Genomic DNA, 18,014 nt, shown 5'->3' with positions numbered 1-18,014 from the left:
TGTCTTCCTCCAAACTGTAAGCATGGTAAGTGGGCCCCAGCAGGGGAAGCAGCCCTCCTTCCGTGGACGTTACAATCCTTCCGGCAGGCCCCTCTGCTGAACCCATCCACTGGTGACATCCTTCACCACAGGCCTGGCAGCTAGGCCACATTTTCAACACAGGCCCCACAGGTCAGGGAGCCCTGGTCAGATGCCTGGCTGACACTAGGCTGTGGCATCCCCGGAGCCACGGGGGCAATAACTACATTTTATTAACAAATACTCATATAGTGCCGACTTGGGCCAGGTATGGGTCTGGCCCACACTTCATAGCCCTTCATTCCTCATAGCCCACACTTCAGACAAGGACAGGGAGGCCCAGGGAAGTCAGGAACCAGTCCAGCTCACAGAGGCTGGGGCTGGAGCCCAGGCTGTCTGGTTCCAGCCTGTGCCCTTGGCCGCCACATTGTGCTGTCCCCAGTCTGTCTGGCGGTCCCAGGGACCCATGTGGACTCCTGGTGGCAAGCATCCCTCCCTTCGCACTCTCAGTCCTGCCTGAGAATCCCACTCAGGTTTCTGTCCAGGACCTATGCCCAAAACTGATACGCAGAAAGCTTTGCCCCCTCTCACACCCCCTTGCCCCTCTCCCATCCTCAGGATGACAGTGCAGTTTGTGGTCCACACAGGTCCACTATCATGACACCAGGACCTTGGTGTGGACTGGAACTGTCCAGGCCAAGGGGGAGGTGCAGCCACCCTATATTGGGCTCCCTGGGCTTCTCCCTACGGCCCTGGGCACAAGAGGCACATCTGGAGTGGCCAGGATGCCCTTGCCTCTCTCCTCCCCTGTGTGGGTTCTCAGGTCCCCTTCCAGCATCTGCCCTGCCCTTCCCCAAATAAAGGCCTATTTAATGGCCAGAAGCACTGAAGGATCAAAGATGAGGGAGAATATAAAAGGGCTCTGCAAGGCAGAAAGCTTTGGAGGCAGGTGGGAAAGTCAAGCCTTTTGGATCTAACAGATTTGAGTTCAAATCTTACTCAACTGCTGACACCTGGGGTAGCTGTGAGCAAGCGTCTTCTCTGAGCTGCAGTTTCCCATCTGTAAGTGGGGTAATATCGCTAATCCTGCAGAGCTGCTGTGAGGAATAAACCGTGCTTATGAAAAGAGAATTGTCAATAACATTGTTCCTACCCTCCCTCCTGACGATGGAGGCGGGCGGACAAGGGGAGAGGAGGTCTGAGGAGGTCTGAGGCCACTGCAAACAGCCAGCTCCATCTGGGTTTGTGTTTATTAAATACAGGCCCAGTGCCCCAGCCCTTCCTCAGAGAAGGGGCTGAGCTGGGGAACAGAATAAATAAAGGCCGCCAAGGTGCGAGTGTGGACTGGGGGAGGTGGGGGGGACAGCCTGGGGTGAGACAAACGTGTACACGAGAAAACACTGGCCGTCACTTCGGCTTCCCACCCCCATCCCCACCCTCCCACTGCTAGCTGGCTTCCGGTGGGGCCAGCAGAGGTGGGCCATGAGGAACTGATGCTGGACTGTGCGCCACTTCCAACCCCTCCTTTCTGCCCTCTCCTTCCTAAGGTGGGCATAGAGACAAGCTCTCCATCTGGCTGAGGAAGCAGGGCAGGGCCAGTGTCCGGGTCCTGGGCCGTGGCCCTGGTACCCTCCCAGGGCAGGAGAGTGGGTTCACTGTGCTAGGACAGAGGAGCAGGGAGGCAGGCACCCCAAGCCAGCAGGACTTTATGTGCCCCTTGTCGTGTGGTGGCCCCACCCTGCACCCCTGCTGTCCTCCTCCCACTGCCCTGCCCCCCAGACCCGCACTCCAGAGGCACTCAGGAGTCACACCAGCTTCCGTCCTTGTCTAGGGACCCAGCCCCCCCTCGTGTCTCCCTGGATGGCTCCTTGGCAGCCGTGTCCTCGTCCTCCTCATCCTCCTCATCCTCCCCATCCATGAAGTCCTGGCTGAGGCCGTAGGCCAGTGTGGTGTGGGCCAGGTCCACCTCGATGGGGAAGACGTCAGCATCACGCAGTACCGCGTAGCAGTCATTGTAGTACTTGGACATGGTAGACACGAAACGCTGCAGCTGGAACACGATGTCCTGGACTGAGGCAGGGAGAGGGGTGGAGGGCACCAGTGGGAGAGGGTTGCCATCTTAAAGAGTCCCTCCAACCCTGCCTGCACCCCAAGATAGCCCACACTCTGCCTCCAGCTCAGGGCACACATGAGCCCTGCAAGGGGAAGAGGACCCTGGTCCTCCTCCCCCAGAGCCCAAGGGACCACACAGGCCAGGCTCAGGGAGGGGCCTGTCAGCCAGGCAGGCAGACCTGGGTTTGACTCCCAGTTCTGCCATGGCCTGAACCTGGGACCTCAGATGACTTTACTGCTCTGAGCCTCAGTCTCCCCATCTCTGAAATGGGGAGATGATGGCACCCACCCCACCATGCTGAGGATGGTATAAGGACTGACCGAGGTAGCACAGGGCCATCAGCCCTCCTGGCACCTGCTGTGACCCTGGCACCCGCCTGCGGCTAGCTCACCATGCTTCTGGTCCAGCAGTTCCATCTTCTCCAACACGTCTTTGCGCATCTGGGAGAAGCGGGAGCGAGCCTCCTGGCGGCAGCGCAGGATCAGGCGGTACTCATAGTTGCCTGTGCTCACACGGTACAGGGGTTCCCCTAGAGCCTGGGGTAGGGCAGGGTGGGGTGAAGAGGCTGAGGAGGAGCACATTAGGAACCCTGGATAGGGCGAGGGGTCCTGCTCAGGGACAGATGGGGTAGAAGGTCAGGATGGCCACAGGACCAACCCACCAGCTCACACCCCTGCAGCGCAGTGCACTTTTCAAAGCAACCATGGTTCCTCATTTCTAAGACCCAGAGATTGTTAGATGCACTTAGTAATAATACCTTTGGAGAAAGGAAAGAACAAACAAAAAACCCCACAAAATTCCAGACCTTTGACACATTAAATAAATGAATATATGATCCTAATATGCACCCTACTTTCAACAACATTTTTTAAAAAATTAAAAGTACCTCTTAGGGGTGAGGGAAGTCACTGTTCCCTGTAAGAGTCTAGGGGCAGCAGACCTGGGGCCGGGGATGGGGAGAAGGGCCCCAATCCTCCAGGGCAAGAGTCTAGCAGGGACCCTAAGCCTCTCTTGGTGACCCTGCTGGACCCAGGACTTTCTGGGGGGCTCTGCGAGGCAGTTGGGGGAGGAATTTGCACCCAGAGCTTTCAAATCCCAGGGCCACGCCCATGCCCACTGCCCCCCACCTGTGACACTCACGATGCAGCTGTACTCCTCGTCATCCATCTCCTTCACCTTCAGGCAGTATGACTGTGTGGGAAGGTGAGGCCAGGCTTTCAGAGAGGCCACAGCCTCCAGGATGCCCACCTTGATTCCCCAGCTTTCCATACCCCACAATGTGCCCCCAGGCCATGCCAGGCCTCCTGGACCCTGTAGACTCCACCGGGACAGGTTGGGACATGACAGGCCGAGGCCGGCAGCCAGTATTTGGGAGCACAGAGGGTAGAGCCCCCAGACTGAGCTTGCTTGGGGAGCTACAGGGAGGGTGGAGGCAGGAGGGAGAAGACATTCATCTGGGAGGATGGGCAGGGCCTGAAGGCTTAGCCAAACTCAAGACCCAAGAGATGCTCTAGGGATTAAGGGTTCCATAGTCAAAGGAGCTTGGGAAGACCCTCGAGGCTGATGCTGCACACAGGCCCATCAAGGGTTCTAAGAAGTCTTGCAGCAATGGAACCTGAGCTTGTTTAATGGAGCTTTTCTCCTCAATTCCTTTGATCACAGAATTATTATTTTAACATAAAAACCATTAACGTCCCTTGGCACCCACTTTTCAACTACTGACTTGGTCTAACCCCAATGTTTCAAGTGTCAGGAAATCCCAAGGGGTTGGAGACCTTCAGAGTGAGGTCCCTACCCACCCCAGGCCCTCAGCCCCCCAGTGCCCGTCTCTGCAATGTGGGCAGGGCCATCCCCATTGCCTAGTCTCACATCCTCAATTAGACATGACAGAGGCTCTGGCCCATCCTGCCTACCACAGGGCTCCAGGGGTTCTTACCCCGGCAGCCAGTCCCCACTCCTCCCCAAGGCCTGAGACCACTCACCAGGTATTCAAACTTCACGTCCAGGTACTTTTTGATGGTGAGGCGCGTATCTGGGATGGCTTTGTTGAGGTACGTGTTCAGGTCTGTCAGCATCTGGAAGGGGAGGGGTGGATGCTAAGGTCCCCACAGGCCAGGGGTCAGGCTGGGCCAGGGTGACAACCAACGACACTGATATATCATCCCCTCGGGTGGATTAGGGCTGTCAGAACTAAAGGATACCCCCAGATGGCCTTGCTTATTTCAAGGATAGGAAACTGAAGCCAGGCCAAGGGCAAACTGTGAGTCAGTGGTGGAACCAACAACTAAAACCTGAACTCAGTTTCGAGGCCCAGGGAGGAGGACGGACTGACCCACGGTCAGCTCTGTAGGTGACCTAACCAGAACTGACACGCAGGTATTCCGACTCCAACACAGGGTCCCTTCTGCAGGCCAGGCTGTCCCGTCACCACCCTCACACTCTTGACCCTCAAAGTGACCTACCGGCTTGATGGTTTTCAGTAGCCGGATGCCAAACTTCTCAATGCTGCGGTGGGCATCAGCGAACTTCACAAAAGCCTCGCTGGCAGCTGGCTGGGGCTCCCGCACCCCAATCACGGAGAACACGTCCCCAAAGGCTGTGTGACAAGTTTGCCTTGAAGGCTGCCCCTACTTGATCCCTGATGGGGAAGTCAGGGGCTTGCAGGGGTGAAGGGGTTCAGAGCAGGGCTGGGGGCCTGGCAGGCTGGAGGCCAAGGTCTGAGGAAGCCTTAGAGGATGGGTCTACACCCACGAGGGAGCTGGGTCTGCACTACCCAGAGAGCTGGGTCTACAGCCCAAAGAAGGCTGGGTCTACACCCCCAAAGTAGCTGGGCTTACACCCCCAAGGAGGCTGGGTCTACACTAGGGAGTACTAAGGACAGCTGGCCCTCATTCCCCAGAGTACCCAGAATATAGGAAAAGGAGGGAGCCTTGTCTGAGGGCAGAACACTGGTCTGGGAATCTGGACACTTGGGTTTTAATGCCAGCCCCGTCTCTTAGGAGCAGAGTGGCCATCTCCTGCATCTGGGCTTCATTTTCCCAAGTGCAAAACGGGTTTAACTCTACCTGTTCTGCCCAGCTAAAGGACTTGGAGAGAACTAGACAAATAAGGAACTGCCCTGTAGACAGTAAGTGGCAGTGCTGATGAATGGACAGGGCCTAGACAAGCAGTTATGCCCCACAGAAAACCCTCTTGTCTTGATGCTCCCCATTTGCCCTGTTCATCACATTTCGGCATCTAGGACAATGCCAAGCATCTAGTAAGGAACCAGTGGATGTCTGGGGGACTCAAAGGGGTGGACAGATGACAATACCATCAGAGCCAGGCTCCTCCCATAGCCCTGGGGCCACTGGCTGATGTTGGTGGTGACCATGGGAACCAACTTCACATGTCTACCTGCCATGGCCCAGGTGTGCCTGAGCCCCCAGCAGCGCCATCCCAGAGCATGCCCACAAGAAAGGTCTGGCCGTGAACAACTGGGAGGGAGGACAAAGAGCATGTCCGAGCCAGCAGAAGAGCAGAGGACAGGGACTCCAAGAGGCACTATGCAAGGTACAGGCCCGAAGGTACTGGCAACCACCTCAGTACCAGTGTGAGAAGGGCGAAGGAAGGGCAGGGATTCACCCTGGGTCACCCAGCAGTTTGGGGAAGAATAGGGAACACCTTACCACGGTGTGTCTGTGACAGCTCATAAAAGGCCCGCAGGAGATTCTTGGTGTGCTCTGTCATCCCTGTGGGAGAGACCCGACCGAGAGGCAGCCGGGACACGTGGTAGGGACACTGGCCCAGGATGCTACCTCTAACCCTCACCTCTGAGGCCCTCAAGGCCCTGGGTTCACCTGCAGCCCCTCAGGGCCCAGGCTGAAGGCTTGGCTCCAGCCCCACCCATGAGGAGCCCCCATCAGGCAGGTGAACAAGGTCTCCTGCAGGCCTGGCCTCCAGGGGAGGGGAAGAAAGTGGGACTTTGGGGGATTCTCACCATGTTTATATGCACTATTATTTGAATTTTGATGGGTACGTATTACTTTTTTTTTTTTTTTACATGGGCAGGCCCCGGCAATCAAACCTGGGTCTCTGGCATGGCAGGAGAGAATTCTGCCAGTAAGCCACTGTTACAGAGCCTGTACATACTACTTTTTTTAATCAAAATCAGATCTCCAGCATGGCAGGCGAGAACTCTGCCACTGTACCACCATCGTCTGCCTTGTATATATTACTTTTATAATCAGAAAAAGCATTGATCTTTAAGAAATTTTTAATGGCCACAGTCAGAGAATTTTGCAGTTTGGCACTCCTATCACCATCCTTAGACCAGGGCTCCGTGGGGCAGGGCCAATGCCTGGCACTGCTGGGCCCAGGACACCCTCCCCGCATAGCCCCACGCTCCCCACCTCTGTACAGCTCGGCAGTCCGCTCCAGTTCCTCCAGCCTCTTGACAAGCCCATCTGTGGGGACCCAGAGAGAGGGGGAGGTCAGTCGGTCCAGTGAGCCACAGGGTGGGAAGAGTCAGCCAAGGGAACCCAGAGCCAGGTATGAGGACGCAGAGGGGTCCCTAGAGGAGAACCAGGACCAGCAAAAAACAGGGCCCCAGGGAGAGGGTATGGCCCCTCAGGTCAGCTGTGTTCAGGGTTGTTTGGCTGCAGCTCAGCACACCAAATGAAAGGCGAGGCAGGACAGGCAAGGCTCTCCTCAGGTCCTCACCTGGGGCAAGTTGAAGGGGCAGAGGGCAAGGGCAGTACAGGTACTTCCCAAAGGCATGAGTGCAAAACCCCAAGGCAGAACCTGTGGCTGGTTCCCTGAAGCCGGCAGAAGGAAGCCCCCTGTCTGGCAGATGAGGCCCCCCCACTTCCCACAAACGCTGCTGACAGCCTGGGAGGAACGCAGCGAAGATGGGGTGCATCAGAAACGGTGGTGCTGATGGAGACACACCCTGGAGGGCGTGGTCTCACCACTGACTTGCACTCTCGACAGTGAGTAAGATGGGAAACAGCCCACTGTAGATGTGTCACACAATAAAACTTCATAAACAAATTTAAAAAATTCAACTCTAACAAGGGCTAATTACAGTCACTACCAGAGGAAAAGCAAAGGTGACACCTCAGAAAAGACCACACAATTTGGGGAAGGGAGAGAGAAATTCAGAAAGGGCTTCCAGGAAGAGCTTGCACTGGAGGGAGGCCTTGGAGATTAGATTCCTTCACTCAGTGGGTGTTAACTGAGCACCAACTGTGTGTCAGAGATCCCTACTACGTGAGGCCCAGAGTTGGCCATGGGGAAAGAGATCCAAGCCAGTCCAGCAAGGAGCCAAGGAAGCCTGGGCAATGACCAGGAGTGTGACGGGAAGGGCCGGGAGGTGGGGGGTGGAGGCAGCTGCCTCCCCTCTAGGGCTTAGAATGGGAGAAAGCTAGCCGCCAGGATGGGGCACGTATTCCCAGCCAGGGGGCCAGGAGGTAACGAGACAGGCAGAGGCCAGGGCAGGGAGGAGCTGTAACATTTAGGGCTCCCCGAGCAGTGAGCACCCCCCTTCTTGGGGCTCCCACCACTGTGAAGGACCACACATTTATCTGCCCCTAGAGTACCAGAAACAACTGGAGGGCAGGGGCCCCAAGTTAGTCACATCCTCGCCTGGCCACTCGCAGCGCCCGGCCTTCCACCTCACCAGGGGCTACTTGCTGAGTTACTGTGCTGGAACTGGCTGCTGCAGGGCCCCAGACAATCTCAGTCCTTCCTCAATAGGAGCCTCAGGGCAGGGACTACTCGCCACTGTTTTATGGAGAAAACCAAGGGACAGACAGGTAAAACAACTTGCCCAAGGTCACCAGCCAGCAACTGCCAAAGCCTGCGTGTGCTCTGCCACGTGGAGTCATGCAGTGACCTCGGCAAGGGTTCTCTGAGCAGGAGAGGAGGAGGGTAGTGGCAGAGGCTGAATCCAGGTTTTGCTCTGGGCAGAGGAGGTGGCTGGGCGTCTGGGGCTGTTAGGAAAGGAAAGCTTGGGCTTGGGGAAAGGAAGGGGGCACGTCAGAGGTCTTCAGGAGGCTTCAGCCATCCTGGCTGGCCTCAAGGACCCAGCTCTCCAGACCCTGGCGCCTGGCCCGGCTGGCAGGAAAGGAGCCACGTAAGCACCGTGCTGTTGTTTTTAGCTGGGTCATGGGACATCATGACAGCTTCAATTTTAGAAACCCTATTTAAGGCTGGGGAAATTGCAAGGTTTGGGGGAAAAACACAACAACCAGTTCTAATTTCATCTCAACGCCTGGTAACTACAGTAATAGAGATTTAGAAGCACCAAGAGGCCGAAAATAGAAGCCACCACTTTTGTGCACCATTTGGAACAGGCCCAGACCCCACTCCCACGCCCCAACCAATAAAGCCCTGGTACGTGTCCAGCCTACAATTCAGGTAGGTGTTTGTATCTGTTCCCACACATGCAAGGAGGCCTGGGGCTATTTATAAATTCAGGCTGGTGATAGTGGGAGCAGGAGCCAGTGCTTTACTGGCCACCCAGGGAGAGAGCATGTGTGTGTGTGAATGTGTGAACAGGCCCTTCCCCTGTGGATGTGGGCAGGAGATGCTAGGATAAAGGCAGCAGCACCACCTCCTGGAGAAAGGCATGGGGTGGAGGTAGGCAGTCAACAGCTGGGTGAGTGCTGGGAAGAGGGGGTGGTGGTAGTGGGGCAGGGGGCTGTGGTGAGGATATAAGGACAGCTGAGTTGTCAGTTGCAGATACCCCGCCCCCCCCCACCCCCCAAGGATGCTAAAGGATGGTGAATGATGGCCCTACAGTTAGAAGCCAGGGCTGGGCCAGTAGGACCCACATTAGCCTAGTAGGCAGCTGTGGTGCCCCTGCCCCTGCCCTGAAGGCCTGCGCTCAAGTTCCCAGGGGCCAATCAGGTGGCAGGAAGGGACTCACCGTTGCACAGGATGGCCCGGCTCAGGCCCAGGGCATCTGCGGTCCCTGAACTCATGTTCTCCACCAGCCGGTGCTTTACCTTCTTCAACACTGGGACCAGGAGAGAGAGGGACCCACTGAAGTGGGACTTAGCAGCTGGACCCCCAGGCCTTCCCTGGCCTATCACAACTCACTGGGAGCCCCCACCAGGGAATGGGAGGGGCTGAATCAGGATTTAGTGCTGGGGGTGGCTATGATGTATAGGATATCCCAATGGGGGTACCGGGCCCCTGCCCTATTCACTGTCTGCTTCAGAGTGGCCGTGAGGAGGAGCAGAGGTAGATGGAAGTGCTTGGCCAGGTCAGCACATGAGGTCAGCCACAACAACCGCCAGAGCCCAGAGCTGCCCAAGCTCAGCACCGGCAAACAGGTGAACCAGGGAAAGAGCCTCTTCCCCTTCTCTCTTCCATGTCTGCACTGGGGGTGGGGGTGTCTTCCCTTTCCCAGGGGAGAGAAGGAAAGTGACAATACCCAGGCTGGTTACAACAAAGTGAGCACAATCAGCGACAACTGACCCCAGACCCAGACTCAATTTTTAGGTATGACGAGCTTAGGCCTTGGTAAGAGACCTGGGTTGGGATTAGAGAGTTTTGCAAGAAGAACCTGGCTCTTCTTTTTGCTCTGGCTCTAGGGTGTAGGAAAAAGGCACTGGTTTCCAAGTCAGGAGATCTGGGTGTGTATCTCCCCCCGGGGGGTGCAGAGCCCTGCTCGGGGTCTCAGGCCTGGATCTGTAAAGTCAGGTAGCTGGTCTAGAGGAACTTGAAGCTACTGTCCTACTCTCAAGTCCTAACATCTCTACACAAGCAAGGCCGAGCCCTCTAGCAGGAGACCTGCCCTGACTCCATGGTGCAGGCCCCTTCAGGTCCCGCTGCCCTTTCTCTCTGAAGGGTGAGAACCTGGGCCCTGGTCAGCCAAAGGGCTGGCCTACGAAGTCAGGAGATCTGAGTTTGGTAACCCAGACAGCAAGTTACCAAAGAAGGTAGCTGGGGAAGAGGTGGGGATTGGGGGATAGAGGAAGATGGAGCAGGGAAACTCTAAGAGCAAGTCCCTGGGAGAGCACCTCTGGGTCCTCCTAGACCTTTTGGATCTACTTGGCCAGAAAAAGTCTGACCAGAGCCCTGTGACTCTTAATGCCTTGTTACAAAGGACAGGGGCCAGGGGTCTTCTCCTCTGGTCTGGGGCTTGGGAGCCGCTGGAGGCTGTTTTCTGGCCCAGCTTACCAATGTCCAGAGACATGCCCTGCTTGGGGTCCGCCTGCAGCTTGTTGTAGTGGATGGTCACCTCCCCCTGGAAGAGCAGGACAAGCAGAGTGGTGACAGTCTCCTGGACCCCAAGTCCCCGCCTCAGCGAGGTTTATGTGCTCAATATCTGTGGATCATGACAGCATCCTGAGCCCTGTGAGGGGTTGCAGCAACAATGAATTTGGCCCACCAGGGTGAAGGTGGTAGCAGGGCCCTGCATTGCTGCCTGTCTGCTCCCAGGTCCCTCCCTTCTCTCCCTCTATGTGCCAGGCCCTGGGGAATCAGCAGGGTCGAGGGCAAACATGGTCCCTGCTGCCACGGAGGTTACCACCTAGCAGTCTCTGATGTCCTCTGCTCCAGCCATATCAGTCCCCTGCCCAGTCACACTTCAAACCTTGCTACACCATTTTTCCCACTCAAAATATCCTCTCTTCCACTCTAAATCATCCCCATCCTTTGGGAGTCCCTCCATTTATTCAACAAGCATTTCTCAGTACTTTCTCTGTGCGTGGTGCTGGGATACTAAGGAGAAGAGGGCAGCCCCTGCCCCCAGGTGCCCAATTCCAGCAGGGACAAATCAGGTATTACCCACTCTGGGTACCAGCGACTGCTCAGAGGAGAGCTGCAGAGGAGAGGTGTCAGCCTCTCCAGAGAAGTCTTCCTGAGGCCAAGAGGCCACTACACCACTCTAGTCCCTTCAACCTTAAGGCCCTTGAATGGGGGACTGATTCCATTAAAATATGAATAGGATTTTAAAAATTGACGGGAAGCCAAAATGGCCCGATGCAGGCACTGCCCTAGAGAAGCTCGGAGGTGGGGTACACAAACTCCCCCAGAATGCAGCAGAGTATGCTGGGGTGGGGGTGGAGGAATGCCCCCCAGAGAAGAGCTGGGTGTGAAGGAAAGAACACATTGATGGGTGTCAGGCCTGAGGTCCCATTCAGCTGTGTGACCATATGCAATTCACTGCCTCCCTCTGGGCACCAGCAAAACAACGGTAGTTCCCCTGCCTGGCACCCAAACATAGAAACTAGGGAAATCCCTTGTTAATGTCAAGGCTGTACCCAAACATGAAGCACTTCCATCCTCACAGGCAACACAAGCCATGATGGAAGGAGAGCCTGACATTAGACAGGCCTTGGAGGATGTGGAGGGTGCCAATGAGTGGGGGTGGGGTCGGGGGGGGCAGGGAGATGAAGCAGGGAGTCCAGAGGATGTTGGCGGGGGCACACATACAGGAATGCAACACTGTTCACCTATTTCACATGGGTAGCTTCTCTGTTTGGCAGGTGCCACCCAGGACAGTGATGCCTAGACCACAGGGCACACAGAATGGCATCTGGGGTCTAAGTGAACCTTGATGTGTCTTTTTGTACAAAGGTGCTCTGAGATCCAGCCCGGGCCCTGCTCCCATCTACTCTAAGGCTAAAGGGGTTGCATGAGGAGGAATTAAGGGATTGGATCTTTACTACCTACAGGGAAGAGGAGGAATTAAGGGATTGGATCTTTACTACCTACAGGGAAGAGGGATGAGTATATGAGGGCAACTGAGGAGAAAAATAGGTTAGTAAAAGGGAGAAAGATGATGAATGCTGGCCCTGAGTCAAGGCAAGAGAGAGGGGATGTAGGGAATGCCTTGGTACCAGGTCCTCAAGACACGCAGGCGGGTGTGTGAGTGAGGGGTAGGTAAGGAGTGCTGTGGATGGATGGGCTGCAGGAGCTACAACATTTGGCCAAGCTCAATTTGCAGGAAGCAAGTCCCAGCTGGGACCTCTGCTTTTAGGATTTCAATCACCTTGTGGATTTGTGCCTCCTTCACACTGGTTCTTTTCACATTGGTTCCCCAGAAGTTACTAGCAGCAAAATTTCTAGGAAATAGTAAGAGGGCTGTCAGGTTACTTCTGGGAATGCCCAAGGTGCTGCCTGTCCTTCAGGGAGGGTCCTTGGGGGAAGAAAAGCCTTGGCCTGGAGCAGCGGGGAACAGGTGTTGTATAACTGCTCTAAAGAAGAGAAGGCAAACAGCTGGACTGGGAGTGCCCCAGAGCCTAGAGAGGATCCTGGGAGTCTGTGGGCCCTGGGAGCCCCACTACATTGAAAGCATTCATGGCAATGGGAAGTGGTGGGGAGGGGACCTCCTCTTTTCCTCTTACCCCTTCCCAGGCCCAGCATGGATGGCCTGGCCAACATTTATTAGGTGTCTGCTGAGCCAGGTAGTTCACCTTGGACTTCTAGCTTCTACTCCAGCCTTACTGGGGACACACTGGCTTGCCTTGAGGCACATTTCCGAGTCTGTCGGCTCCAATGGGAGCTCAAGGAGGACAGAAACCTTGAGGCCTTGTTGCCCACTGTTTCACCAAGGCCCAGCACAAGCCCTGGAGCATAATCAGCATTTACTGAATGAATGAAGGGTAAAGTGTGACCTAGGCTGGAGTGTGGCCCAGACCCTGATGTGATGAGGAAGGGAGGAGTGAAAGGGCGAATCCCCTTCCTGGCCCACTGGGGCCCCCAGAGGTGTCAGAAGTGGATTTGGCTGCCTCTGGGTACCCCCTCTAGCAGCAGCACTTACCTTCACCTCCTGAATCATCTTCGCTACCTCCACCTTCGTCTTTCCTTTGATTGACCTGCCATTGACACCAGTGATCTCATCACCAGCTGCCACGGTGCCATCCAAGGCTGCTGGGGTGTTGTCAAAAACCTATGGATGCATAAGGTGGGTGGGATAGGGAGAGAAAAGGAAAACTTAGATGATACCTGGGAGGCGGGAGGGGGTGGTGAGAGTCATTCCCACTGCCCCAGCCAATACCTGGCTCTGTCCTGACTTCTGGCCTCCAGTTTCTTAAGTGGCCCTAGAGAAGGGCACAGACAGAGTTCCTAAACAGACAGAAATGGATGACCCCAAACCCTGTGGGGAGGGGAAGGAGGACAGATGTAAATGCACCCTGATTAGACTTTCCTTTTCTAATATCAAATATACCAAACCTTACACACCCTTACAAATGTCTGCTTCTCCAAAGGTATTTCTTTGATTGATTTTTCTACCCATGCTGCTTGAGCTGACCTAGAGCCCCAAAGCACCTCTTGTCAACTCCTGACCCTGACTCGAGCCTAGCGCTGCTCTGACCAAGGGCCCCACCGTGCATGTGCTGAGAGCTCAAACTAAAACAAACACAAGGAATTACATAAGAAAATTAAAAAGCTGCATTTAGAAATGAAAAGAAGCATTATAACCATAGAAGGTCACTAAAGCCTGCCCGAGAGTGGTACGTAAAAGAGGTAACTTTCCTCCAAAATGAGAGCTCTTGGAGGGTGTGTTATTTGTTTTCTTTACTTCCATATCCCTAGTGCCTAGAACAGAGCCTGGCCCAAAGTAAGCAGTCAGAAAATATTTCCTGGACAAAATATCTATTGCACAAAAATTGATTTAGACAAAAACTGCAATATATTTATGTTGGAAAGATGAGGTGAGGGGAAGTAGAGTGGTTTGGGAAGGCAGCTAAATTATCACCTGCAATACTAGGAAAAGTTAACGGATGATATTTACAATCGACAGATCAAAAATTAACAGAATAAGCATCTTGCTGAGAAAATCGGAAGCCCATACCTACAGAAACAGTGGTCTTGCCATTGGCACTGAGGCGAGAAGGGAGAGAGCTGCGGATGGCTAGCACGTGACGGAGGCCTTTAGCACTCTTGACTTAATCAAAGCAACTCACACAGTACTTTGATAAAATTAAAACTTTAACTTTTCAAAATCAACTGCATTATTTTTATAATCACAGTTCATCCTAAACAAACCTGGGCCTAGCACTGCCTCACACCCCTGAGAAGTGGGGAGGGAGATGGCAGGAAACACTGAGCAAATGCGTGCAAGGAGCCCAGGCCTGGAGGAGGCCTCCCCAACACCTACCCCTTGTTCATAGGAGGCAAAATGGCTCCTTGCAGAGGCAAGAGCAGGTCCTAGGAATTTCACTTCTCAGGGCCTAGAACTGACCTTTTTAACCCCTTTGCAAGTTCCTCAGAGGAACCTCAGTGTTCCTGTCTGCTGGCTATGACTACTTAGCTGAGAGGGTTAGCACACAGTAGAATCAAGATCAAGTTTACAGGGTAGGACATGATGGCCCAGTGGCAAAGTTCTCGCCTGCCATGCCGGAGACCTGGGTTCGATTCCCGGTGCCTGCCCATGTTTTAAAAAAAGATCAAGTTTACAGGCTCAAACTGTTTGAGGATGCAAGCTTCCTTCCAAGGGTAGAAAGATCGCCAACTCTGCCTAGCCATGTGGGGTACAGGAAGGCTAGCAGCAGGACTGGCCTCACTCTTAACCCCTGGAAAATGAGCTATTGCCATAAAAATAGCAATGGCAACTACCTAGTCAGTGCTTACTATATGCCCGGCATTGTGCTGTGTCGTTTTACTCAATCTTCATGACAACCTAAAGATGTACATACCTACATATTTAACACTCCTATCTTCCAAGTGAGGAGAGCGAGGCACAGAAAGGTTAAGGAGGGGAGCTTGCATTTGAATTCAGTCCATTATATCATAGTCTTTCCACTCCACTTAGGCTAGTACCTAAGGCTGCATGTTTTGTTGCTATTTATTAAATGTCCACTATATACCAGGCACTAAGCCAGATGCTCACTGCAGTGAGCAGCAAACAGGGACCCTGCCTCAGAGTACACGGAGACAGGCAGAGTAGCTAGAGATAGAACAAGTAACCAACAGATGATCACAGATGGCGATAAGTGAAGGAAAAGGACAGACTGAAACGATAGAGAAAACCTGAGTACTTAGAGGGAGTAGTTGGGAAGGCCTCTCTGTGGAAGCCAGACCTCAAGAATGAGGAGTCAGCTCTGCCGAATGGAGAAATGAACCTGCCAAGTAAGGAGACAGCTTACCCTTCCAGGACCTCATCCCCACTTCCAGAGTGCCCAGTACCTGGACGATATAGAGGCAGGGACAGTACTGGGCCCCTCCACCAATGCTGATCCCAATCAGGTTCTGAGCATCCTTCTGCAAGGTCACCTTTCCCGGCACAGTGGGGATCCCGCTAGAAAAAGAAGCATGGGAAGCTGAATCTTCTAGAAGAAGGACAACTGGAAGGGACAGGGCAGGGGATATGCCCACCAACATCCCCAAGAGGCTCCAACTGCAGCACAGCCTTTTCTCTCCTTACTTGGCCAGAAAGACAGTGTTTTGTTCTGGAAAGTACACAGCTTTTAGAGTCATGCAGATGTGGGATCAAATCTCAGCTCTGCCCCTTATCGGTAAAGGGACTTAAGTCACCCTCTCTGCATCTCAGCTTCCTCACCCAGAAAATGAGAATGAGACCAGTTTATCAGAGTTCATGTGGGGAAGAGAATGGAAGGCACTTAACACCAACCCAGTACATAGCAGAGGCTCCATAAAAGTAGGTTTCCCTTCCACCGCCCTCATTCTACCTCTGAGACTTGATTCAGGGTCTGTCCTTGTCACCTTCCCAGACTCATACAGAACCATTTCGTCAGGGAAGTGGAAAACTACCCACATGCCATCTTCAATTACTCTACATCTATAGTTTTCACTATAAATTGGCATTTCTTGACGTTTTATGGTAAACAGTCTCATTTAATCACTTACTCATTCACAAAACATTTGCTAACCTCCTTTTTTAGGTAAAGTACCTTACTAAATACTGACGACACAGAAAGGCACTGGACCCTGTCCTGGCTCTCAGACAAACCTAATCTTCAAAACTCTTGATGAATCTATTGTCTAGGTCAGGGAGGGAGGTATGGTTATGATATTCCTATTCATCCTTCAAAACCTGCCTCAATTGCCACCTCCTCTGTGAAGCCTTCCCTGAACACCCCAACAGAAGCACTGCTCCATCAGCTCTGCTTTCCTTCTACCCAGGTCATTCTCCTTAGAGGTCTTAAGGCCCTGAATTGTAAGTATGGTGGGCTCCTGGAAAGGTAGAGTCCCTTTCTGCTACAGCACAAGACCTGACTCATCGCTAAGAAGCAAGGGTTGGTGGAATGGGAAAGTCCAGGTATCTGAGCGACTGGGGTTCCTGAATTCCTGGGACTTGAGGGAACAAAATACTCACAGTTTATCTTCCTCGATGTCATAATCCAAGTCTGCAAACATGGTTCCGAGGGATGGAATGGGCTGATAAACAGCCCAGCTCGGGAAAGGAACGGGAAACTGAATCCGGGAGAGAAAGGAGGGTAGGGTTTGGGGAACCGTGGCGCCGGATGCAGAAGCCAACCCCAACCCTAATGCCAACCCCGCAAATCCGGGAGGGCCAGGCTCTCTGCTTCCCCTCAGGACGGAGCGTCCACAGGGTTGGGGTGGGGGGGTTGGTGATTCTTACTAGGTACAGGGGGGGTCTCCAGGCCAGGGCGGTGGGCTCACGTCCCGAAGCCCGCCCCACGGGTCTCCAGGGCCTCGGGGACTGCCTCTGTCGCTCGCCGGAAGCGTCGGCCCCACAGCCGAGTCCGGGCCAGGCTGGCACCTGTACCCACCTGCGGTTCCACCTGTCGGCGGCTGCGACTGTCGCGTCACTTCCGGCAAGGCGCGGAAGTCCCGCCTTTCCCCTCTTCAGGGTACTGGCCCCCAATTCCTGCAGGCAACCCTTCCTTCCTTTTCTGTCTGGGCTCCCAGAACCAGAAAAGAAAATAAGTATGGGCGGAGACTCGCCGCTGAGGCTAAAGAAGCGGAAACAGAGGGAAGGTCTGATCGGGTAGAAAACGCTCAGCCCCGCCCCTTATCCTGTTGCCGCCGCCATCTTGGTGAGGGCAAGGTTTTTCCCAGCTCCTTGGGTAGGATACAGGGCCCCACGCCTGCCAGGCGGTTGCCGTGCCAACGGAGCATCCTGTCCTGCTGCGAAGTTCAGTGCACTATAAATCAAAGACTTACCTTTCACACCTAAAGCCCCGAGTCCCAGGCCAAGCCTGGTGACTTCTCTACTACAATAACAACGTCAGAGCTGGAAAGGCGCGTCGAGATCCTAGCCCAACTCTAGCTTTGCGGACTAGAAAACTAAGTTCCAGAGAGGGAAGGAGATTTTACCCAGAGCACCCAGAGTTGCTATGAGATCCAGATCTTGACTCTGAGACGCCTGCCGCCTAATCCAGTGCCCTTTTAACATTTGCACTAAACTGGGAGTCAGGATCGCTGTATTCTGTGGGTCTGCGGCTAAGGATGGATTGGACCGTCTTCCTTTACATGCCTCGGTTTCCCCGTATGCTACCTAAGAGTGCTGAATTAGGTGATTTCTATGGCCTCCTTCACTTCTAGACCATGGTATCTGATGCGTTTTGACATCCTCACCTCCTTCCTTAGTCCTGAGGAGCAGCTCCCTGAGGGCCCAGTGGGGGCCACAGCCCCTGTGTACCTGAGGCTCAATAAACGCCATCAGTGATTACCAGCCGAGAAGTCCAAATCTCGTCTCCCTGCCAACCTCCGCTGCCACTGCTATTATTGTAAAGTGGGTTCCCTGGAGGAGGTCAGCTCTCCTAGAGCTGCAGCCCTGGCATCCACCTCATCTGGGAAGCACAGGCCGGGTTTGCCCAGCTTCCTCCCCTAGATGCACCCAGGGCCATGAAGGAAGGACAGATGCAGAGGGATGATAATCCACACATCCCACAGCCTGATGGAAGTCCCACTCAACCCCTCCTTAGGGACCTAATCTGCGTTGCAGCTGCACTAGCAA

General features: G+C 54.2%; 1 protein-coding gene across 3 annotated transcripts; it reads right to left on the bottom strand.

Moving 5' to 3' along the window:
* Positions 1-1,225: 1,225 nt before the first annotated feature.
* Positions 1,226-17,040, bottom strand: PICK1 (protein interacting with PRKCA 1). 3 transcript variants are annotated; one of them, XM_077168799.1, is made up of 14 exons: positions 16,825-17,040; positions 16,407-16,504; positions 15,257-15,368; positions 12,888-13,016; positions 10,301-10,367; positions 9,042-9,131; positions 7,941-8,021; positions 6,523-6,576; positions 5,800-5,862; positions 4,594-4,727; positions 4,114-4,206; positions 3,272-3,322; positions 2,523-2,667; positions 1,226-2,088 (listed from the first exon to the last, which is right to left on the bottom strand). In XM_077168799.1, the coding sequence occupies exons 2-14, from the start codon at positions 16,445-16,447 to the stop codon at positions 1,817-1,819; spliced, it is 1,332 nt and encodes a 443-aa protein (XP_077024914.1). In that variant the 5' UTR covers positions 16,448-16,504; positions 16,825-17,040; the 3' UTR covers positions 1,226-1,816. The 3 variants fall into 3 exon arrangements, with proteins under 3 accessions (XP_077024914.1, XP_077024913.1, XP_077024915.1); XM_077168798.1 differs by lacking the exon at positions 16,825-17,040 and adding an exon at positions 16,674-16,818 and having other exon boundaries at positions 1,227-2,088; XM_077168800.1 differs by lacking the exons at positions 7,941-8,021; positions 16,825-17,040 and adding an exon at positions 16,674-16,818 and having other exon boundaries at positions 1,227-2,088.
* Positions 17,041-18,014: the final 974 nt, after the last annotated feature.

This window comes from Tamandua tetradactyla, chromosome 7 (assembly GCF_023851605.1).
Source record: "Tamandua tetradactyla isolate mTamTet1 chromosome 7, mTamTet1.pri, whole genome shotgun sequence".
Taxonomy (NCBI): domain Eukaryota; kingdom Metazoa; phylum Chordata; class Mammalia; order Pilosa; family Myrmecophagidae; genus Tamandua; species Tamandua tetradactyla.
Note: the sequence above shows the minus strand (reverse complement) of the source record. Positions and strands in the feature narration are given on the sequence as shown.